This window comes from Gossypium hirsutum, chromosome D10, assembly GCF_007990345.1.
Source record: "Gossypium hirsutum isolate 1008001.06 chromosome D10, Gossypium_hirsutum_v2.1, whole genome shotgun sequence".
NCBI lineage: Eukaryota > Viridiplantae > Streptophyta > Magnoliopsida > Malvales > Malvaceae > Gossypium > Gossypium hirsutum.
The window spans coordinates 2,740,089-2,765,542 of record NC_053446.1 but is presented as its reverse complement, the minus strand read 5'-3'; the positions used below and the strand labels follow the sequence as shown (position 1 = coordinate 2,765,542).

The window sequence follows — 25,454 nt, the reverse complement described above, 5'->3', positions numbered from 1 at the left end:
AATCTAATACTAAGATATATAATTTTCATAATTTTTAAAATTTTTTGAGTTATTTATTTAAAGCCTCCATAGAAACTAGAAACCAAATCCCCCCGGTCCACTCTCAGAGAAAACACCGCCCCTGTATCATTTTTCCTTATAAATTCAATTATTTTCCACTTCACCTCACATTCACATTAGACCTGTCCATGGGCCGGGCGGCCCAGCCCAGCCCGACAGCCCGGTCGAAATATGGGAGGGTTTGAGTAAAAATATAGGCCCGAAATATGGGCTTGGGCAAAAAAAGAGGCCCATTTAGAAAATGGACCGGGTCTCGGGAAATTTTTTTTTGGCCCGGGCCCGTCCCGGCCCGGCCCGAAAATATATTAAATATATACTAGTTTAAGTTTTTAATTTTAGTTTAAGTTTTTTATGTTTAAAATATACTATATTGTCCTCATTAACCTTGTTGTTTTGGTCCTCAAAGTAATTTGCTATGGTCTGATATGGTATAATATAAGAGGTTTCGGTCCTATGAGCTAATTTAATTATATTTTCTTTCTGAAAATGCATGTCTGGTTTGGCAGAAACTCAAGTCCACAAGATTCACTGCCAATCAGCTAACCCTCTTGAAATTTGATGAAAGCAGTCTAGTTAACCAAAATGTGGTTCTACACTTATTTCCCCAAGTTTATTGGTCAAATGCAAAAAAAAAAAAAAAAAAACTATATCTGCCTAAGTACTGGAACTGGTAGTGAGAATCACTTAGTTTATGTATTATGTAATATTGGTAAATGATAGCAATTGAAAGTGATAACATTGGTAAATCTTGCACATGTAATATTGGTTGGTTTTAAGATAAAAAAAATGTAAACTTATTTGTTTACAAAAATACTTTTTAACAGCACTGACAAATACGAACTGTAAATAAAAAGGAATAAAAAAAATCTGTTACAAAATAATAATAATAAAACATCAGGTTTGTTTTACTAATCAAATATTAGATTTTGTTACAACAATTATTACAATTAACAATTAATACAATTAATAATTTAATAATTTTACTAATCAACTGTTAAATTTTGTTACAACAATTAATACAATTAACAATTAATAATTTGATAATTTTACTAATAATTAATTTTAATAACAATTAATTTTAATTTTATCAAAAAAATTAATTTTAATTAAAAACGGGCCGGGCCGGGCTCGAGCCCTATATTTTTCCCGGGCCAGGCCTGTACAAAATCTCAGGCCCATATTTCGGGCCGGGCTGGGCCCGGGCCTAGGATGCGGGCTGAAATTTTTTCTAAGCCCGGCCCGGCCCGGCCATGGACAGGTCTAATTCACATTCAAACTATTTCCCTTTTTACTTCCAGACTTAGCCCAAAACAAAAAGTTTTCTCTGCATTTTTCTTCGCCAGATTTACTATTTCTTTTTATTTGAAATGGATACCAAGATTGGATCACTTGACAACTGCAAGCCTGCTTCCAACGACGTTTGCTCTCCCGCAAACGGCACCGTTTCCACCATTCAAGGTTCCGTTTCCCCCGCCGTTGTCAACTGCTCTAAAGCCACTCTGGGCGGCCACTTGGCTAAGCGGCTTGTTCAGATCGGTGTGAACGATCTTTTCTCTGTTCCCGGTGATTTCAACTTGACTTTGCTTGACCATTTGATTGCGGAGCCTGGGCTTAAACTCATCGGCTGCTGTAACGAGCTCAACGCTGGGTACGCCGCTGATGGTTACGCTCGATGACGTGGCGTTGGTGCTTGCGTTGTCACATTCGCCGTTGGTGGGTCAGCGTTTTGAATGCCATCGCCGGTGCTTACAGTGAGAGTCTCCCTCTTATCTGCATTGTGGGTGGACCCAACTCCAATGACTATGGAACTAACCGGATTCTTCACCACACTGTTGGCTTGCCTTATTTTAGTCAAGAGCTCAGATGTTTCCAGACTGTTACTTGCTATCAGGTTATATTCTCTCCTTTCTCCTGTTACTAAATACTATTGCTGTTGTTTTTTGTTTCATCAGGAAGATGCTAAATATGGGGTCTTTGGTTTTCTCTAGGCTGTGATTAATAACTTGGAGGATGCTCATGAAATGATCGACACAGCTATTTCAACTGCTTTGAAAGAAAGCAAGCCTGTTTATATCAGCATCGGCTGTAACTTGGCTGCAATTTCTCATCGCACTTTTACCCGCGAGCCCGTTCCATTTGTGCTCTCTCCAAAGTATGCTTTTTCCTTCTCTTTACAAGTTTAAGATTATTCAGTGATTAATTTTCACGTCAAGTAATTCCTTTTTTTTTTCTTAATGGGTGTAGATTAAGTAATAAATAAGATGGGATTGGAGGCGGCGGTGGAGGCAGCTGCAGAGTTCTTGAACAAGGCCGTGAAACCCGTTTTGGTCGGTGGACCAAAGCTACGTGTTGCCAAGGCATGCGAGGCTTTTGTTTAGTTGGCTGATGCTGGTGGCTACGCCGTGGCGGTAATGCCATCGGGTAAAGGGCTTGTCCCTGAGCATCATCCTCATTTCATTGGGACGTATTGGGGAGCTGTTAGTACTGCATTTTGTGCTGAGATCGTTGAATCTGCTGATGCTTACTTATTCGCTGGACCTATTTACAACGATTATAGCTCTGTTGGGTGCTCTTTGCTTCTTAAGAAAGAGAAGGCGATTATTGTGCAGCCTGATCGGGTGGTCATTGGTAATGGGCCTGCATTTGGGTGTGTTTTGATGAAAGACTTCCTTAGAGAACTTGCTAAGAGGCTTAAGCACAATAATACTGCTTATGAGAATTACCATAGGATTTTTGTTCCTGAGGAACAACCTTTGAAGGCAGCATCTAAAGAGCCTTTGAGAGTCAATGTTTTGTTCCAACATATACAGAAGATGCTTTCTGGTGAAACTACCGTGATTGCTGAAACTGGGGGTTCTTGGTTTAACTGCCAGAAGCTGAAGTTGCCTGCAGGATGTGGGTGAGTATTAGGGAAGGAGCTTTTTATGTTATGATTTAAAATCCAAAGATGGTTTTTTAATTTGATATTGAACTCAAAAACTATTGCGCAGGTATGAATTCCAAATGCAATATGGATCAATTGGGTGGTCAGTTGGTGCCACTCTTGGATATGCACAGGCTGTTCCAGAGAAATGGTCAGTTGGTGCCACTCTTGGATATGCACAGGCTGTTCCGGAGAAACGTGTCATCGCCTGCATTGGTGATGGTAGTTTCCAAGTACGTACTGTCATTTTGGCCAGTAGTTATAATATTTTTGCGTGAAAAAACATATGCACAGTGTAAACTATAAAAATAGTTGTTTTTTTTTAATATTTTAATTTTTTATATTTGAAATATTATGTTTTAATCACTAATGTTATCGTTTTGTTACGAAATTGTCATTCTACCATTAAGCTCTATTACCTCCCTAATAGCAGTCTTACGTGGCAGTCCAAATAGGTTTTAAATGCCAACTTAGATGTTCTACGTGGCAGTTCAAATAAAATTTATTTAATTAAAAATATTTTTTCATTCCAGCAACTGAACATCCAATTTAATATTTAAAACCCATTTGGACTGCCACGTAAGATCGCTGTTAAGGAGGTAATGGAGTTTAACGGTAAAATGACTACTTCATAACAAAACGATAACGTAAGTGACTAAAACGTAACATTTCAAACATAAATGACTAAAATGTAATCTAGGACAAACAAAAGTGACTATTTTTGTAGTTTATCCTAAATTGATTCACATGTGCATAATGTTCTTGCTTTGGGTACATCTTCATAATGTTGGTGGTGATTGGTTCAATAGGTGACCGCACAAGATGTGTCCACAATGCTGCGATGTGGGCAGAAGACCATAATTTTCCTCATAAACAATCGTGGGTACACCATTGAAGTAGAGATTCATGATGGACCATACAATGTGATCAAGAATTGGAACTATACTGCCTTGGTTGATGCAATTCATAATGGTGAAGCCAAGTGCTGGACAACCAAGGTGAGTCAAATTCAAACCCCGTACATTGCTTGAATGAATTAAATAAAGTTCCTGACATTGATAAAATTGCTTGATATAATACTAAAAATTTTGATATTGTTTCAGGTATTTTGTGAGGAAGAGCTCGTAGAAGCAATAAAGACGGCAATGGGAGCCAAGAAGGACTGCTTATGCTTCATTGAAGTGATAGTTCACAAGGATGATACTAGCAAAGAGCTGTTGGAGTGGGGCTCCAGGGTTTGTGCTCCGAGTAGCCGACCCCCAACTCCTCAGTAAATTCTTGGCCCTGCCATCAGCACATGATGCTTTATGCTTTGACCTATTTAAGTTGATGAAAATTTATGGTATGAATGCTGAGTTAAAAGCTGGGTTTTTCAACATTTTTCCAAAATTTGCGGAGTGCTTGATCATATTTGTGTACATTCACTTTCAATGTCGTTTCCGGTAATGAATGCTATGTTCTGGTTTTATATCTCTTTTGTCTTTTGTTAACAATTTGATGAGTAGTGTAAGGTACCATTTTGCATATGATAAAGGTGGAAAGGCAATAGGTAGTATCGAATTGAATAAAAAAATTTCGAATTAATTGAGTTGACAAATCTTATTTTATCATCATATCTCGATTTGAAATTTTTTCGAATATGAGTTGAGTAAAATAAAATTCGAGTTGAATCGAATCGAGTTAAATTATTCGAGTTAAATTAAAAAATTAAACATGTTAAATTAAAATCTTGTTATAATATAATTAATTCCATGTTGGAGCACATAAATTTGAAATCATATATGTTTGAAAATTTTTTCAAAGCAAAATAATATAAATTTAAATAATTAATTAACTTATTTAGGTCTCAAAATTATTATTTTAGAAAATTTTAAATTTATTTATATATTCTTTAAAATTTTTAAAAATTATTATAATTTTTTTAAAAATATATTTTTTATAAATATTTTGAATTTTTGAACGTTATTTTGAAATTATTTTTTGAAATTTTTGTTGAGAGAGAAATCAATTTGCTCATTTTCAAAATTGACAGGGTCAAAAAAGTATTTACACCAATTTGTTATTCGAAATATTCAAATTGTAAAATTCAACTAGATTCTAACTCAAAACTCAAATTATTAATTCGAGCTGACTCGTGTAAAACTGAATGTCGGTAATGACAATATAGAATGATTGCAAAGAAATAAGAAAGAAAAATAAAATACATATTTTACGTGGAAACCTTTTTGGGAAAAAATCATGGGCAGAGGAGAAAAAAATTCACTAATGTTGAAAACCGAAAGATACAAGAGAAGCTGCGACTATATTTATTTAAAAGTTGAAAAACTTTATTCTAATCAAAGTTAAATAGAGGAGGTGTAGTTCTATACAAATTCTACTTGTGTTGCATGGTTCGTATTATTTCTTTAATAGAAATTTGGGTCACACGGCTCTAACAATCTCCACCTTGACACGAATTCTCAACAAACAAGTTTTTCACCACGAACTCTCAACGAACAAATTCTCCACCTCTTCCACAAAACCCTTAAAGGGGTATATATACTTCAACAATAAACACCAATCAAGTCCAAGTAATACTCAAATTTGGTTATAGGAAGTGACTTAGTCATCATATGCAGGATTATCATGAGTACTAACTTTACTCACAACAATATCACCACGAGTAATAATATCACACACAAAATGATACTGAACATTAATGTGCTTTGTTCTCTCATGAAACATTTGATCCTTCATAAGAAATATGGTACTCTAATTATCACAAAATACTATACTGATATAAAGGTCTTTATTAAGTTCACCAAAGAGTCTATTTAACCAAATAGTTTCTTTACAAGCCTCAGTAATAACCATGTTCTCGGCTTCAGTAGTAGACAAAGCAACTATAGTCTGCAAAGTGGCTTTCCAATTGGTTGCGCAACCCCCAATAGTAAAAACATACCCTCTGGGAGATCTTCTTTTATCAAGATCTCCAATAAAATCAGAATCAATATACCCAATGACTCCATCTCTAATTCTTCCAAACTATAAGGAAACATCACTAGTATCTCGTAAGTATTTAAAAATCCACTAAACTGCTTTCTAGTGTTTTTTACCGGGATTCGCCATGTATTTACTAACTGCACTAACTACATATGATAAATCTGGACGTGAGCAAACCATAGCATACATAAGAGATCCCATCGCACCAGAATATGGAACACGTAACATGTAGTCAATCTTATCATCTAATTGCGGAGACAAAGTCGATGAAAGTTTGAAATGGGTTGCTAATGGATTACTAACAGGCTTGGCACTTTGCACATTGAACCTGCAAAAAACTTTCTCAATGTACCCTTTCTAAATTAGGTATAATTTACATGTTTTTCTATCTTTGAGAATTTCCATCCCAAGTATCTTTTTTTCTACTCTAAAATCTTTTATCTCAAATTCTTTACTAAGCTGGGCTTTGATGTTTCTTATCTCTCATTTATATTTGGCTGCTATCAACATGTCATTAACATAAAATAGTAGATATATAAAATAACCATCACTGTTTTTCTTAAAATAACCATCACTGTTTTTCTTAAAATAAACACAACTATCAAAGCTGCTTCTTTGGAAATCATGAGTAGTCATAAAATAATCAAACCTCTTATACCACTGCCTTAGTGATTGTTTCAAGTCATAAATGGACTTTTTCAGCAAGCAAATATGGTCTTCTTTTTCTGAAACTATAAAACCCTCTGATTGTTATATGTAAATATCTTCCTCAAGTTCTCTATGCAAGAACATTATTTTTACATCTAATTGCTCAAGTTCCAAATCATATATGACCACAATACCAAGTAAGACTTGAATTAAACTATGCTTCATAACTGGAGAAAACACATCTGTGAAGTCTTCACTTGGAATCTGACTGTAACCTTTTGCAACTAGCCTCACTTTATACCTGGGTTCTTCAACTTTTGAAATCCTTTCTTTCTTTTTGAATACCGATTTACAACAAACAACCTTTTTACCCTCAGGAAGCTTCACTAGGTTTCATGTTCAATTCTTATGGAACGATTTGATCTTTTCTTACATAATAAACATCCACTTTCCTGAATTTTTATAGCTAATTTACCTCAGAATAAGTAGATGACTCTTGATTTGCATTTATATCTTCAACCACATTTAAAGCATAAGCAACTAGATCAACCTCAGCGTACCTATTTGGAAATTTAATTTCTCATCTATGTCTATTCCTGGTGATAAAATATTATGGTGAAGAAGCAACTCTACTCTGAGTTTCTGTACTAACTTGAGGAGTAAACTCTGTTGTAGATCCTGGATTAATCTGAAGCTCCACCTGCTTCACATGTGTGTTTGAACTTTTTCGGTCTTTATTGGAAGAGTTTTTAAGAGATAAGTTAGGCATCATAATAGTTTCATAAAAAATAATATCTCTATTAATCACAACTTTTCTATTTTCAGGACACCATAACTTATACCCTTTAAAACCAGTTTTATAACCAAGAAAAACACATTTAATGGATCTAGATTTCAATTTCTCATTATCAACATGAGCATATGCAGGACACCCAAAAATCTTCAAATCAGAATAATTAGCAGATTACCAAATCATACCTCTTGTGGAGTCTTTTTCTCAATGGCAATGGACAAAAATAGATTAATCAAAAAACATGTAGTAGAGGTCGCTTTAGCCTAAAACAACTTCAATAAACAAGTATTCGACAACATACATCGAACATTTTCCATGATGTTCTATTCATCTGTTCTGCAACGCTATTTTTCTGTAGAGTATGACGAACTGGCAAGTGTCTCACGATCCCCTCTAATTTGCACAATTAATTAAACTAATCAGAACAGAATTACAAGCTATTATCTGTGCGGAGATGTTTTATCTATTTTCCTGTTTGCTTCTCGATCATAGTTTTTTAAGCCTTAAACGTGGAAAGCACATCACTTTTTTGCTTTAGGAAGAATGCTCATATTTTTCTAAAAAATCATCAATGATCGTCGGCATATAATTAGCATCACCTCTCGAAAGCACTCTAGATGGTCTCCAAAGATCAGAATGAATATAATCTAACGTTCCCTTCATGTTATGGATTCCTATGGTGAATTGAACTCTCTTTTGCTTCTCAAAAATGCAGTGCTCACAGAACTTTAGTTGGTAATACCTTATCCATCAGGAAGCCCTCTTTTGCTCAATTTTTTCATGTTGTTCTCACTCATATGGCTTAGGCGCATATGCCAAAGTCTAGTAATATCATCATCTGGTAAAGAAGAGGAAGTGATGGTTGCGTCACCAATAACAGTCAAACATTGCAAAACATATAACTTGGCAGTCTTTTTCTGCCCTTTCATCACAACAAGGAAACCCTTACTAATCTTCAAAACTCCATTTTTAGTTGTGTACTTGTACCATTTTGAATCAAGAGTACTTAACGAAATCAAATTTCTATTTAATTTTGGTACATGTCGTATGCCACTAAGTATTCTGACGACTCTATCGAATATTTTAACTTTGGTTGTGCCAATACATGCGATTTTACATGAAGTATTATTTCCTATCAAAATAAAACCTTCAGACACTGTTTTATATGTTGTAAACCAATCCCGATTGGGACTCATATGAAAGGTGCAACCAAAATCGATGATCCACTCCTCCCTCACTTTAGAGTTGTCTGCAAAAGTAACTAGGAGTTTACCATTGTTGTAGTCTTCTACAATATCAACTTTATCAGATTGTACTGGTTGTTTTTCCTTTTGATTTATCGCCTCCCTTTTGATTTTATTCTACAACTTATAACACTAAAACTTAATGTACCCTTTCTTCTAGCAAAAGTTACAAGTTTTACCTCTGTTTAAATATCTCGATCTACCTTTAGATTTATTACGAATTTTTAATTCCTATGTCCTCCCATGATTATTATCAGTATTTCGTTCTTGTCTCTTACGAACAATGAGACCCTTTCCCCAAGAGTCGGATCTAGGCACAAGTTGTTTTATCTTGTCATACAAGGCTAAGAAAGCATAAACTTTATAAACTGTGAGAGATTCACGGCTATAAAAAATTGTATCTCTAAAGGTTGAATAAGATGAGGGCAACGAACAAAGTAGAATTAACCCAAAATCTTCTTTATCATATTGAACCTACATTGCCTCTAGATCCGAGAGAATTTCTTTAAACACAGTTAAGTGTTCGTGCACAGACGTACATTCCTCCAAACAATGAGCATAAAGAGATTATTTTATATGTAACTTGCTAGTTAGGGTTTTCGACATGAATAGTTACTGCAGCTTTGCCCATAATGCAGCGACGGTCTTCTCATTCAACACATCCTATAGAATTTCATTCGACAGATGCAAATGTAATTGCGTTAAAGCCATTCAATCTTTATGCTTCTTCTCCTCCTCGTCAATTTCGAATGCATCTTATCTAACCCTAGCAGGGCATCCTTCTATTCTATTTGCCTCAGAACTACCTACATCTTTACCTGTCATAACGCGAATCTAGTGTTGTAATCCAATAGCGAAATATTATACTTTATTGTCGTCATTACCATGATCGAGACAAGCAACCTGAAAAGCTTTGATACAAGTTTGTAAAACTAAACGTCGATAATGGCAAATATAGAATGATCGAAAAGTAATAAAAATAAAAATAAAACACACAGATTTTACATAGAAACCCTTTCGGGAAAAAATCATGAGCAGAGGAGAAGAAAATTTACTAATGTTGAAAATTGAATGATACAAGAAAGTTGTGACTACATCTATTTAAATGTTGAACCTCGATCTTAAGCCTTCCACAGATCCCCTAGTTTTATCATTGTATTACTTCTTTAACAAGAATTTAGGTCACAAAACTCTAACATGGTACTACAGGTGCTGATGAAGTGGCATATTTTGGTTATATGGCGGTGACCACTAATGAAGGAAAAGTTACTCTGGGAAGGAGGAACATTCTTGTTTCATGGAGAGGAGTAATAACAATGACAGAGTAGGCTCATGTGCATGGTAGATTTTACAATATTTATACAAAGTCAAAAGAAAATTCTCCTTAGCCAAGATTAGTGCTAGGGACCAGGTAAAACTTTATACATACAGACATACAGATTTATATAAGTCATAACAATTTGTTGTGTTACTAATGGTTGCCAAGTCTATAAAGAGGTCTAGGAACTAGTGGACAAGTATCAAAACGAGGAGGTGAGCATAACCATAATGGGCCATAGTTTGGGTGCTGCACTTGCAACCCTAAATGCTATGGACATAGCTAACAATGGTTTCAACAAACCAACAAACAACCCAAATAAGGCATTCAAGGTGACTGTTTTTTCAGTTGTTAGCCCTCTTGTCGGAAACCTAGTGCTCAAAAGAATTTTCGATGGACTTAAAAACCTTCATCTCCTACGCATCATAAATTTCATTGACCCTATTCTTAAGGTTCCATTTGGACCAGGAATCTACTTTCATGTGGGACAAGAGTTAGGGATTGACACAACTAAATCACCCTACTTGAAATAGAACATTAATCCCCACAATTTGGAGGCTTACCAACACGAAATTACAGGGTGTTAGAGTATGGAAATAAAGACTCTGTAAGTTGTTAGTTTGTTATTCAAACTGTTATGCTGTTAATAGTAGTTAATAGTAGCAGTTAGTTCATACATACTCTATAAATATTGTTATTGTATTATTCAAAGAAAGGAAAGGGAAAAGAATACAGATCATCCTTTCAATTCTATCTTTTATATTTTCAATACATAATATAATTTCTACTTAGCTTACATGTGATTTTATCATGGTATCAGTCGTCTAAAGTGCTGGGGACCTGATCGACATCTGCGTCTATGACTACTACTACTTCTGTTGATTTTACTTCTATTGAGCATGGTTATCCGGCATTCACTGCTGCTAAGATCATTCAGTCATTTTCTCGCCATAAAACTGTAAAGTTGGATTAAGGCAGTTTTAGTCAGTGGCAGCAGCATGTTCGATTGATCATTGAGGGAAACGAATTAACTGCTTTTTTGGACGAAACGTTACCTATTCCGCCGCGTCTTGTGCAGCATTCTGAGGGATCTCTCATTCCAAATTCGGATGCCTTGGCGTTCGTTCAACATGATAGGTTACTTGCCTCCTGGTTGCTTTCCACTATGAATCCATCATTGTTATCTTCTTTTACAGAGGCTAGAACGGCATATAATGTGTGGAACACTGCTACTCGTCTCTTCACCGCGGTGACAGGTACAAAGCTCTCTCACCTCCGTCACAATATTCACTCTATTAAGAAAGGTAATCTCTCGATCAAAGATTACATAACAAAGATTCAGAATACAAGTGCCTTGATCGAGGCCTCTGGATCTCGGATCTCGGAGGCAGAGAAGGTAAAAATTATTCTTGCGTGATTATCTCCAGAGTTCGACGATGTCTTTACCTTAGCATCGTTCTCGTCGAAACCTCTACAGCTACAATGTCTCATTGACGTATTACTGGAATATGAGAGCCACCAGATGCGTGTAGTTCAAGATGTTCCGCTTCATGCCAATGTCTTGGAGTCTGGTCCGTTGCAACTATTGGTTGAATATGTGCGTGGTGGTCGTCCATCGTCTGGAAGTTGAGGGAGAGGTTCTCGATCTTGTATACAGTGTCAAATTTACGGGTGATTTGGGCATGTGGCTCAGAGATTTTTTATTGATATAATCGAGAATACGATGGCCCGCCATCGGTGGCTTGGGTTTTAACTCTGGTCAATCGACCTTGTCTGGGCTCGGCTGTTGGCTTCTCATTTCTGTTGTCGGCCCCTGCTACTGGTCAGTTTACTGGTCCTACCTCGATGGTGCCGCAAGAATTTTTTTTCTAGTGGAAATTACTGGCCATCTGCTACGCCACACTTCTCTCGATAATTTTGTCCTGATAATGTTTGTACTGCATGGCAAAAAGGAAAGTCTCATAAACTTCCCTTTTCAACCTCTACTACTGAATATAATGATACTTTTGCTTTGGTTGTCTTCGACTTATGGGGACCTGCATCAGTTGCATGTGGACGTAATTGGTATTATGTCTCATTTATTGACTTGTGCACTCGCTTTACTGGGATATATCTTATTCGTTACAAGTCCTAAGCGATGGATTGCTTTGTTAAATTTCTACTTAGCTTACCTGTGATTTCAGCACAGAGAGGCAAGAAAAGAAATAATTCAAACTAGAAGAAGAACTTCATTTCGATTTGCCAATCATAAACAAATATACTGATGGTTTGCAGGACGAACATAAAATACCAGATAACTGTTGGACTAAAGGCTTGATGGTTCAAACTAAAGATGGCCACTGGATGTTCAAGGACTCTCTGTCCCAGATCCTCCAAGTGTTTAAATGGACAAATCTTATGTTGTCATCTAAAATCAGTATTGCACTGTATTCCTGTCTAGAAAAATAAGTACCTCTACTTATAGTCCCAAGTAGCGAGGGTTTCTTAAATTATATGGTCATTAAGCAGAGCTTATCAGCAATAACTTATGTTGGCTGCGTCCAACATGATTGTACTGTCTGAACTTTGTTTGTTTAAATATTTTAATGAATAACATTAGTGGTTGTTTTACCAAAATAGTCCAAAAATAAATTATATTTACAAAAATAACCCAAGTTCAAAAACAATCACCAAAATAACCTAAATTGAACAGTACCCACTCGTTTTTTGCATCAATGATTGTCTAATAATTGTGTTAGAATTTAAAAAATTAATTTTTTGGGTTTTGGCCTGTCAATGACCAGAACCCATGTATTCTTTTAAAATTGTATAATACTAATATACGAAAAAGCAAAAAGAAAAAAAAGGAAAAAAAGTAATTTTTTTGGGTGATGGCCTGTCAATGGCCGACACCCAACAGTAAAAAAAATTGAATTTTTTTCGTGTCAGAATCAAATATCAGTATATGAAAAAAGTAAAAAAAAAAAAATTGGTGCTGGCCTGTCAATGGCCGGCACCCAGTACAAATTTTAAAAAAATTCTTTTTTTTTTCGTGTCAGAATCAGATATAAATATACGAAAAAATAAAAATAAAAATAAAAATTTTTGGGTGCTGGCCTGTCAATGGCCGGCACCCAGTACAAATTTAAAAAAAAAAAAAAATTTTCGTATCAGAATCAGATATAAATATAAGAAAAAAATAATAAAAAAATTTGGGTACTGGCCTGTCAATGGCCGGCACCCAGTACAAATTTTAAAAAAATCGTGTCAGAATCAGATATAAATATACAAAAAAAAATTTTGGGTGCTGGCCTGTCAATGGCCGGCACCTAGGACAAATTTTAAAATTTTTTTGTGTCAGAATCAGATATAAATATACGAAAAAATAAAAAAAAAATTTGGTGCTGGCCTATCAATGGCCGGCACCCAGTAAATTTTTTTTTTTTCGTGTCAGAATCAGATTGGGTGCCGGCCACCAGTACAAATTTAAAAAAAAAATTCTTTTTTTCGTGTCAGAATCAAATATAAATATACGAAAAAAATTATATATAAACGATAACACAACGGTAACATATAGAATTTATCATCGGTTATTAGCTCTCTATATAAACATTTTAATAGAACAATTAATTATGTAAGGTTAGATTAAATTAATGAAAATTTGAAAAAGAAAATTTTGTTCTCAACAAACATTACATGGAAATGTAACTTTTTTAATCTTTAAAATTGTATTGCTAAGTGAACCTTAATAGAAGATGCAAGAATTAAAGAAATAAGATTTAAATTCGGTTATAGAAATTCTGAAAAAAATTTAACCTTAATGTATCGAAATTTATGCGCTATTAATCACACAAGTATCTAGAAATTGCAAACATTTAGATTTTGTTTACATATTAATTGGTTTTTTTTCTATTTCCTCCTATTTACTATTACAAAATTAAAATCCCCCAAGTCCTATATATTTTTTGTAAATTTAAAATTTAGTTTGTATATTTTTATTTTTAAGAATTTAGTCCTTATATTTTTAAATATTACGAAGTCATATATTCAAACAAATAATTGTGTTAGATTCATTAAATAAATATTAAAAAAAGAAAAAATGTAAAAATAAAAGAAATATTTACATAATAAATTTTAAGAAAGTAAAAATTAACATAAAAAATTAAAATTGTCGCGATCTTGGGGACGTTCCTGGCCCTGGTGTGTAACGATCCGGATGCCTCCGCCAGCGATGCCGTGCACCTTGCTAAGGCGTTTGATAATTGCTCGGTCCGGAGTCCTGTGTCCCTTCCGGTGTAGTTAAAAAGGTGGAATAATTATATTCACCATAATCGGGACTTAATTGGTATTGCGTGACCGGAGGTGCCGATGGAAAAATATCCTCAGTGGTGGGTGTACGTGCTTCGGGGTGGAAGTCCTGGTGGTATGAGGATGACGATCCGGATCGTGTCGGATGTTGACAGTGGAGGTTGTCACCAAAAAAATCTTCAAATGGTGGAGGAACTTCATGCACTGGATCCGGATCTATGAACTGTGATGATGAGTCGGATGCTTCATTTTCGGCCCCCAGTTCGGCCCCGAATGGTGGAACTCGATTACTACACGGTTGGGTGTTCCTTGGTTGCCATCGCGAAGAATTAGGTCGCGCGTCTCTTTGGATCAACATAAATTCTATATGTTACAGTTGTGTTATCGTTTATATATAATTTTTTTTATTTTTTTCGTATATTTATATCTGATTCTGACACACAAAAAAAAAGAATTTTTTTAAAAAATTTGTACTGGGTGCCAGCCATTGACAGGCCAGCACCCAAAATTTTTTTCGTATATTTATATCTGATTCTGACACGAAAAAAAAAAGAATTTTTTTAAATTTGTACTGGGTGCCGGCCATTGACAGGCTAGCACCCAAATTTTTTATTTTTATTTTTTGCGTATATTTATATCTGATTCTGACACAAAAATTTTTTTTTTTAATTTGTACTGGGTGCCGGCCATTGACAGGCCAGCACCCAAATTTTTTTTATTTTTTTCGTATATTTATATCTGATTTTGACACGAAAAAAAAAAGAAATTTTCTTTTAAATTTGTACTGGGTGCCGGCCATTGACAGGCCAGCACCCATAATTTTTTTTTACTTTTTTCGTATACTGATATTTGATTCTGAGTATACTGATATTTGATTTTGACACGAAAAAAATTCAATTTATTTTTTACTGTTGGGTGCCGACCATTGACAGGCCAGCACCCAAAAAAAAGTTTTTTTTTCTTTTTCTTTTTTCGTATATCAGTATAATATAATTTAAAAAAATACATGGGTTCCGGCCATTTACAGGCCAAAACCCAAAAAATTAATTTTTTTAAATTCTGACACAATTATTAGGCAATTATTGGTGTAAAAAACAAGTGGATACTGTTTATTTTAGGTTATTTTGGTGATTATTTTTGAACTTAAATTATTTTTTGTAAATATAATTTATTTTTGGACTATTTTAGTAAAACAGCCAACATTAGTCCTTGTAGATTCTAATATACCAGTGTTTTTGTCAAAAGTTAATGCTTTACATGCATCCATTGAATCGTTGCACGTGGATCATTTGTTTTTTTTTTTTTTTGTCTTTTTGTTTGACAAACCAAATTCATGGTTTTAATAGCGTATATCAACTTTTTAATCCTAGCACTGTGTTTATTGTTTAAAACAAACTTATATGTTGGAAAATGATTAAGATGTTTATTGTTTCAAGTGTGTGGTATGAGTTTGAGTTATGTTAGTTTAAAAAAAAATTTCTATAATCTAAAAAATGATACATTTTGGGAAAAAGAGTTGAGTCTGACTGGTCCTAAAATTTTAAATATAGTTGCTCATAGGGTAAGTCGAAAAATTTTATTTGGGCAAATTAAGTTGTATATTCTTATTAGAGTTAAAATATAATTTTACAATTTTAATAGATTATATATTTATAATTTTTAAGATATTAAATCAAAATTTTATCATTTTGAAGAAGACAAAATATAGTTTTATCTTTAACTAAATTAAAATTTTATAAAAATAATTAAAGGAAAAGTAAAAATTCCCATTTTTAGGAGGCCAAGGCCGTTGCCATCCCTTAGCTTTGCCCCTAGTTGCTCAAGCCTAGTCTCACTCAAAGTATAATGTAACATTCGAATTTTGTCTAACTCTATTAATATTTGTAAATAACTAACTCAAATACTTTTAAATCCTTTCATTAAAACTATTTTTAAAAATATATATCATTTTTAATTATACTTAATATTTAATATTTGTATATATAGTTTTCTTTTATTACTTTCATTAAATTTTGAAATATAAATAACTTAACCTAACATTATATGACAATATATTTAATTTTTTTACTTACAATATAATTAAATTATATATGGTAATATATAAATAATAGAAAAAACAACATATTATAAATTTAAAAATGAACTGAATGAGTTTACGCTTTGAATATTAAAATTCGTATGTGATTTATATTTTAAACATGCCAAATATTTTTATTTAAATTCTAAAAACTAAAACAAAAACCTTCAAACTTAAAAGGAGTATTCTAATTAATCATCAATTCTTTTTTTCTTTTTGGTAGAATAATTATTCAAAAATTATAACCAACAATAACATTAGACTAAATATAGCTTATGCCAAAAAAATTTACTAAGAATACAATTTTAAATTGTTACTAAGATGTCATTCACATTAGTGATTGTCGAGTACTGTATTTATTTAAGATAAATATTGATAAAAGTAATATTTAGTTTTTAAATTATTTCAATTTTTTTAAATTGACAATTTTTTTATTTAATATTTAAACTTGAATTTTCCTAAGACATGATGACATGGCACTATGAGGTTTTGTTATACCATCACCTAAAAAAATATAATTATTTTATAGTTTTTCTACATAAAGAGAAAAACTAAAATCTTGCATAGAGGTGAGCAAAATTTAATTTGACTAAAATTTTTGAAAAAAACCTCGAATTTTGAGTTAATTAAGTCGATTTATTAGGTTTTTTTGAATCAACTCAAATAAGTAATTCGGTTTTTTCAGTTCAAGTCGAGTTGAATTTCACAACTCGAATAACTTGAATAATAAATTGATGTAAACACCCCTTAGATCTCTGTCAATTTTGAAAATGAGTAAATTGGTCCATCTTAACATAAATTACAAAATATTTCAAAATAAACTTAAAATTTTAAAATATTTATAAAAATTGCAATATTTTATAAAAAATTTGAAAAATAAAAGTTATATAAAGTTCTAAAAATCTTTAAAAATAAAATAATAATAAATAATAAATAATAAATTTGATGCCTTAAACAAGTAAATTATCAAATCAAGTTTATCATACTAAATTATATTTTTTTCCCTAATTTTACTTTGAAAGAGTTTTCAAATATATATGATCTAAAATTTATACACTCTAGCTAGGAATTTAGTCACATTAGCCATCAATAGTTCAATTTGACTTGTTTAATTTCTTTAATTGAATTGAACTCGAATACATTTATTCGACTTGACTCAACTCAAATTTTATTTCACTCGATTCAATTACAAAATAATTTCAAATCGAGTTATAATGATAAAATAAGACTCGTCAACTTGACAAACTCAAATATTTTTTATCTAAGTCAATTCAATTCGATCAAATGCCTACTAAAAGAAAGAGTAAACACGCATTTCAATGCACTCAAACTTATATGCTTCTATACTAACAACTATATCAATATTAATTGAATTAAGACTTAGGCGTAATTATTGGCTAAAGTATGCCTATAAATTTCAAATTGATTAACTTTGGGATAACTTTTAAAGAGACTCAGAGATATGCATCGGTTGGGTTTGGACTTAATAGTTAAAGGTATAATTTTTATTAATTGGCCTGTATTGCTGATTCAACCCTACCATTTTGAATTAATTGATAATAAGGGCAAGCAACCAATATCCAAATCTGTAGAAATTTACAATTTCTATCAGCTACTAATAAATATAACTCATGGTTATTTTAAAATAGGGTTTATCTTATTTTGGTATTTTAAAAAAAATTATTTTAGTTACTCTAAATAAGATAATTGTGTGAATTAGTCACTACCATTAGCATTTCCATTTTCTTTTAATTAATTGCTGGCATGACATATTAGCCCATTGAGTTACTGATATGTGGTATTCTTTGTGTTGATTTTTTACTGCAGTTTAAGGATCTCTCTATAAAGTTTAGAGGGAAAAAGTTTTAGATTAATTATAGAGAGATCCCTAAACTTTAGTCAAAAGTGAATAAAAAAATATCATGTGTCAGTCACTTAATGCACTAATGTGCCATATCAACAATCCGTTAAAAGAAAACATAAATTTTAACAGCAATAACTAATTCATACAATTATTTTATTTAAAGTGACTAAAATGAAATGATCAAAATAAAACAAACGCTATTTTAAAGTGAAAATGGTTATAATTTACCATAAATATAATGATTTGCTTTCCATAATGAGGTTGGGTCTATGAACTTTTGGTCCAAAATTGTAAATTTCTTCTGTTGAATCCATATTCTAATTACCAAGTCTTCATATAAACTCACATGATTAATAGGCATCCATCATTGAATTCTATTGGCCAATCCTGATTTTGGCCAACTTTCTAGTACAATTTCTAGGAGCTTAGCATCCATGCTAATTAAAAGATGCTAATCCTCAGTAATGATGAGATTTCCTCGTGTATGGTAACATTATGGTTATAAAATTATGCATATTTTGGTGGTTATTGTAGAATATGGTACTCAATAATGACCATTAAAGTAGCTTTGTTGGCGTGCACAAATAAACAAACATTGGACTTTGAACAACATATATAAAATAAAATGAAATAAAAATCAAAGCAATTCAAATTCTTCTTTGATTGTTGAGAAAGAAACACAAATAATGTTAGTTAGAATCTCAATAATAAAGTCCCACTCACTTTATTTGAATACTCCTTCCCCAAAGCAATGATTTAAAAAAGATAGATGATTTTACATTATTTAAATAATAAAATGTATATTTTTTTTATTTTTCAATGTATTTATTGGAGCTGTTTAATAATTAATCATTTGCATTCTGTAGATTCATTAAGGGGGTAGATGCTGGTCACAAGTTTTAAAATTACTCTATACCTAAAACGAGAATCGAACATTCGACTACTGATTAATAAAATATATATTTTCTAATAAACATTTTAAATCATTGAAATTGCATTTCAATCAAATTTGACATAGTTCATGAGTATTAACTTTTTTTTCAAATTTTATATATGTTTCTCCCAAAAACGTTTAAACTTTGATTTTTTTTTCTATTAATACTAAGCAAGCATTAATCATTACTTTGGTTTGGGTATCTCTTGTGCCTGTCAAGACATAAGGTATACTTTAAGCTTGATTGCAAACAATTTGTGGAAATTACAGGGAACAACAGCTCTACAAAAGTAGGAGATTGTTGGAGGGTTTACTAGCATCATAATATGACTTGATTTCTCTTGCTTCGACGGCTTGCTATAGCAAAGTTGGTCCATCCGCTTGATTTGCATCAATTCCCTATTTGATATTTTTTAATATGATATTTATATTGTGATACTTTTATTTGATTAAGTTATACATTTTAATAATCAAATGTAATCTGTATTAATTTTTTATTATTTAGTATAGGTCTTAAGATTGATTTGATGAAATTTATTGGTTATATTATTAGGTTTGAATTTTTATAATTTTGTTAAGAGGATAAATTTAGGGTTAATTGTGAGCAGGGTGAAGTCAGAAGCTTTTCTTGGGGGCCAAAATTGAGTTGAAAATCAAAATACAATTTTACCATTATATTAGCTTATAACTTTACATTTTTAGGACTTAGTTAAAATTTAATCATTTGAGAAGCCAAAATGTAATTTTACTATATAATTTATAATTTTCAAAGGGACCAAAACATAAACTTTTAATTTGAGGGGAGTTAGAGCGCTGCCAGCCCTTTGTCACCTCCCTTGATTATAAAATTATGTAAGTTTTTACTTTGTTAAGTACAATATGATCACAACGATTTTTAAGTTTTATGGTTGATCCAATGAAAGTTAATTGCTAATATCAATAGTTAATTATGAAATTTTATCAACTCAACCCTAAAATTCAAATTAGAAACTAAATAATTAATATCGTTACCATGTTGGGTTTTCTATGTTCTTAATTTCATACGCATTATATTATTATGGATTTCGAATTTTGAATTATACTTGTAATGTGTCACTTAACTGTGTAATTAATGATTTTAATCACAAAAAAAATCTAATTAGCATAATTGGGACATCAACCTATGTTACTTTTGTTTCGTGGGATAACAAGGGATCTTAATTGGAGTTCACATTAACTAAATTTAACATATAATCCTTGTCATTTTGCTTTTGTCTTTTTTGTTTTTAATTTGTTTTTCTTATTCAATTTATTGTCCTTTTTTCTTATTATATACTCAAAATATTTATTTAAAACCAACTCACGTTTAACTGCCCACACCACACATCAATACATATATTATATTACCTTTAATATCACCCACTACCCATAAGCCATTGACTTAATTCCTAATTACTGTTTCTAAAATAATACGGAATTCGATCGAGACAAGGTTCCATGCATAATTAAGCTTTTTGTTTTTTTCAATTATAACAAGAATCATGCTAAATAAATCACATCTAATTCAATAGCTATTTTGCAACTTTCTCACGTTGGTGAGAAATTAAATGTTTTTTAAATAAAGTTTTAAATTTGAATGAAAAAAATATTAAACAAGTTTTTTTCCATGTTTTTTATATCTATTTTTTAGGATTATTTGAATTTGAATCCATAAATTTATTTAAAATTTTATTTATTCATAAATTATTTAAATATTAATATCTAAATTCGAATCCTATTATTTGTCAAACATTCACATCCACAAAAAAATATTTTTAAAATTTTTAATATATTTTTTGGTTCCAATAATAAAAATGTAAATATTTTGTAACTATCCAAATAAGTAATGCAAATTCAAATTCATATATACTCTAAAATTATGGTGAGCAGTAATTTTAAAATTTAAATGTTATCTGAATTTATAATATCCGAATTTATAAAATACACATCAAATATCATAAATATTCAAATCTGCAATGCAAATTGGGGAGGTCCAAGAAAAAAAAATGGTTCTGATGATATATAAATATTATGTTGGTGTGAGGCATGGACGCATGGTTGGCCCAGCAAAATTATGAATGCTTTCCCCAATTGCCATTAAAGCTAAAAAGGAAGAAAAGAGATGAAAGTCCTGATGCAGAGAGGGGAAAGGTTTAGGTAGAGAAACTGATAGAGAAAATAGATCATAGATGGGCAATTACTCCATTAATTTCTGTTACTTCCTGATATCACAAACAACAAGACAGAATTTAATGTAAAGTCCAAAAACAGTCACATCAAATACCAACTCAGACTCTTCACAGTTTCAGTCTTTTACGTTTTTAAGATCACATCCTTTCTTTAATCTGAACCTGATCTTGTCAGTATTTCCCTCTCTCTCTCGTGCAACTGAGTTGGTGGTGAGTATTTAATAATACCCAAACTTTTTGTAACAAAAATACAAAGGCCGTTTAGTGTGGTTGTTAAAAGTTTTTGGTTCTTCTTCTCAGATCTCACAGTGTTCTCTGAAGAAGATTTTGATCATTTTTCTTTTTGCTACTCAAACATGAGGCCGACGATCTATCTTTTTGGAGACTCAATCACAGAGTCTTCCTTTGCTGACGGTGGTTGGGGTGCTGCTCTCGCCAACCATTTCTGTCGGACGGTATATATATTGATTATCAGTTATATATAAAGTCTTTATTGATATTGAATATGTGGGTTTTCTGGTTTACAGCTTGATGTGGTGCTGAGAGGGTATAGTGGGTACAATACAAGGTGGGCGCTGAAGGTACTTGATAGGGTTTTCCCACGGTGGGTCACGACGGTGCGGCTGCTGCGCCGCCAGTTGCGGTAACCGTGTTTTTTGGAGCTAATGATGCTTGCCTCCCTGATAGATACGCTGCTTTCCAACACGTCCCACTTGATGAGTACAAGCAGAACCTACACTCCATCGTCTCTTCCCTCAAGGTTCACTTATCACATCTTTATCTAACTTTTTTCTACACGCAAGTAAATATGGTAGCACATTAAGCACGTTAAACTCATTGACGATCAATTTTCTACTGCGTAAACAGTAGATGATTGTAAGAACTTTAGGGTCAAAAGGCAGGCACTGTGTATTTTTCAAGTAACTCTCATGTAGACGAAGAGACAAAACAAAGGGTGGAACTGTGTGATCTTTTTGTTTTTGGCTTTTTGTTCTTTTCTTATGATCTGAATATTTGTATGATAGTTTAGGCCATTGCGTGCTTGGCACTGTGTTGTGGTCTAGTAAAACAGTTTCCAAACGTTATTTGGTAGAAAGAGCCATGGACTTTGTTTGGTCAGCCATGAAAGAGTGGGTGCGTAAGGCCCAGTTGTCGCTGTTATTGTTCGCCACTTGGCTTAAATATATATCTTCCTTTAATTGTTTTTATATTGAAAGAAAAAACTTGAATAATCTCATTCAAAACCATGAGCAGTGAGCAGTGATCTTTCTTAGAATTTAGCAAGTACTATATACTGTGCATTAGTTAAAAATTTCATGGAAGTTTCTAGGTGTTAGATCAAAATTAGATTTTTTTTTAAAATTTTATTTATTTCTAGTATTAAAAACTAACATGTCTGACACCATAATTAAATAGTGTCACATGTATCTTATACTAATGTATAGAGACCGATTTGTAAAAATAGATAAAATTTTTAATAAAAAATTAAATAACTCTTTGATCTAATGTATAAAAGTTAATTTTGTTTTTATTTTTATTTTTTTTTGAATAATCGTGTGAATTACAAAGGCTAAAGGGTAGATGAGACAAGGAATTGGTATAAATATCTTTAATGGGGCTTTTCAGTTATATATGACGCCCACTTTTGTCTTCTTTTGGTTGGATGAAAAGTCTTTTACATATTCATGTTTAAAAAAATCTAATGCCTTTATGACTCTACTTCATGCCCCTCGATTAATGAAGTTAATCGATTAGCTTTTTAAAGCAAACGTGGGAAGCTCAACTTATTGTGGAAAGACTGATTGATCCATTTTAATATGCCTTTTGAAATTGACTCCACTAACCACGTTCTAGCTTTGAAATCATAGAATATATATAAATATATATGGTCACCAAAACAGTACTGTGATCTTATGGATTAAGTGTATATATATGTGCTGGTCCTACTTATAGATTTTTTCCTCTTTGCCTTGTCTTTTGGGGGTTATAGAAGCGGTGGCCAAAAACACTCGTACTCCTAATTACCCCTCCTCCGATTGATGAAGATGGACGCCTTAGGTACATATGTTCTTCCACTTTGCCAGCATGGGTACATTGCACAATATCTTTAATACGCATGTACTTGAAAGAAAATGAATTTGTGTTGATGCAGACATCCTTATGTTGAGAACCCATCGGGTTTGCCCGAGAGGACAAATGAAGCTGCCGGCTCTTTTGCCAAGGCATGTGTTGAAACAGCTGAAGAATGTGGGATCGCTGTGGTGGATCTGTGGACCAGGATGCAGCAATATACTGACTGGCGCAAAGCTTATCTTAGGTAGTTTTCAATAATTTTCAATGCATTCTTTTACTCTTACATACAGATTCTATGTACACATTCTAGAACTAGATATCAGCTTCTAGACCGAGTACGAAAATTAGCCTTGGGGGGTCTCGATTGTTGGTTTGTGGCAGAAATAATCAGATATGCTGTTTAACTGGAACTGCAGCGATGGTTTGCACCTCACAAAGGAAGGCAACAAGGTTGTATTTGAGGAAGTGATGAAAAAGCTGGAAGAGAGAGGTTTAAGCCTTGAAAAGCTAAAAGCTGATCTCCCACTTATTGCTGATATTGACCATGATGACCCACTTAAGGCTTTTCAGCAGTAGTTAAAAGACTTCAAGACCTAAAAAGTTAATAATATCACTGAATATTTCATTATATATCAGCAATAATTAAAAGAGTTTGTTTTTCAATTCATAGCTCCTTTATTCTGTTTTGCATATCCATGTCAGCTTCTGGACTTCTCTAAAGAATGGGGAATTTTGCTAAGTATGGGCACAACATTGTATGTCTTTAGTCCTCGAAAAAGAAGTAATTGTGGTAGAAGAATTAGTTTTTTCTTCTTTTTTTGTTGTTGGGGGTATGCTTCCTTGTTTGAAGGCAGGAGAGCAATATGAGATCTTAATGGTGAGTGGTTACTTGATAATTAATAGGATTTGTGTTAACTTGGCAAGAGATGATCCTAGGGAAGTCGAAAAACTTGGACAAACAAATCTTACCTTCATGCTCTTATATTCTGTGATAGATGTTTGTACAATTTTTTTTTATGGGTGAGTTTAGAGATGCTCTTAAAAGAACGTAAAATGGGCCTAGATACGTCTCCTTTTTCATTCTTTTAACACCCCATCAAGCCCTTCCTGTTCCACCATTTAAAATGTTCCCACCACAGGAGGACATGATTTAGCTCCTCTACCTGCACTTTGACACCATGGGCACCTCACTTTGTCCACTAATAATCAAACTCCATCCAATTCTATTTCACTATTAGATGTATTCATGGGTTGAATATAGATAGTACGTTAGACATGTATTAAGAAGTTTTGCGTTTGTCAAGTTAACAACCTATCCAAAATATGAGCATTTACAACCCATAATTTTTGAAGGCATATTCAAGTCCCACCTCGTCTATATTTCTTTTACAATATAAGAAAAAACATTCTTGAATCATTATTACACTTTTTTTTTAAAAGCTTAATTACAAAATTGGCTCTTAAATTATACCGTTTTCTCACTCAAGTACTTAAATTTTTTTTTTGTCAAAAGTGGTACATATAATATCAATTTCATTTTATTTTATCCAAAAAAGCATATAAGTCCAATAAAATATCATGTTTGGGGAGTAAAATTGACAAAATTGACAATTTTTTTGTTAAAAAAACGAAATTGATAGTTTAGGTATCACTTTAAAAAAAATTTTAATTATCTAAGTAGGAAAAAATATATAGCTTAAAAGCCGATGTTACTTTATAAGAAATAATGATCAATTAAAAAATTCTCTAATAATTGTATCGTCTCGATCAGTCACCTGAACCTTCATCCGTTAAAGTATTGCTATTATTCTGTATTTGTCTTCCATGCTCTATCGACAGCCAACGTTTCGTGAGTGGCTGCTCTAAAAGCCTAATTCACAAAGCTAGAAGCACCTCGATCATTCACGGACATATAATCACCCACCAAAGGGACATGAGTGTCTCACCCTTGGTGACCTATGACCTCTATGCATCAAGGTGGTTTCTCCATCCTGTTGACGGAAAACCATCTCACTGCTCTTGCTTTCTCTTCATTGGCAACGAT

At 32.7% G+C, this 25,454-nt stretch overlaps 1 protein-coding gene and 1 pseudogene across 1 annotated transcript; both read left to right on the top strand.

Annotated features, from left to right (window-relative positions):
* Nucleotides 1–1,427: 1,427 nt before the first annotated feature.
* LOC107888107 (pyruvate decarboxylase 2-like) lies at nucleotides 1,428–4,399 on the top strand (annotated as a pseudogene).
* A 16,808-nt stretch (nucleotides 4,400–21,207) lies between these two features.
* LOC107886684 (GDSL esterase/lipase At5g45920) lies at nucleotides 21,208–24,073 on the top strand. The gene is given in 7 exon segments (XM_016810732.2): nucleotides 21,208–21,547; nucleotides 21,638–21,792; nucleotides 21,865–21,937; nucleotides 21,940–22,097; nucleotides 23,328–23,395; nucleotides 23,490–23,654; nucleotides 23,827–24,073. Coding segments are annotated over 6 exon segments (723 nt in total). The 5' UTR covers nucleotides 21,208–21,547; nucleotides 21,638–21,693; the 3' UTR covers nucleotides 23,987–24,073.
* The last annotated feature ends 1,381 nt before the right edge of the window (nucleotides 24,074–25,454 follow it).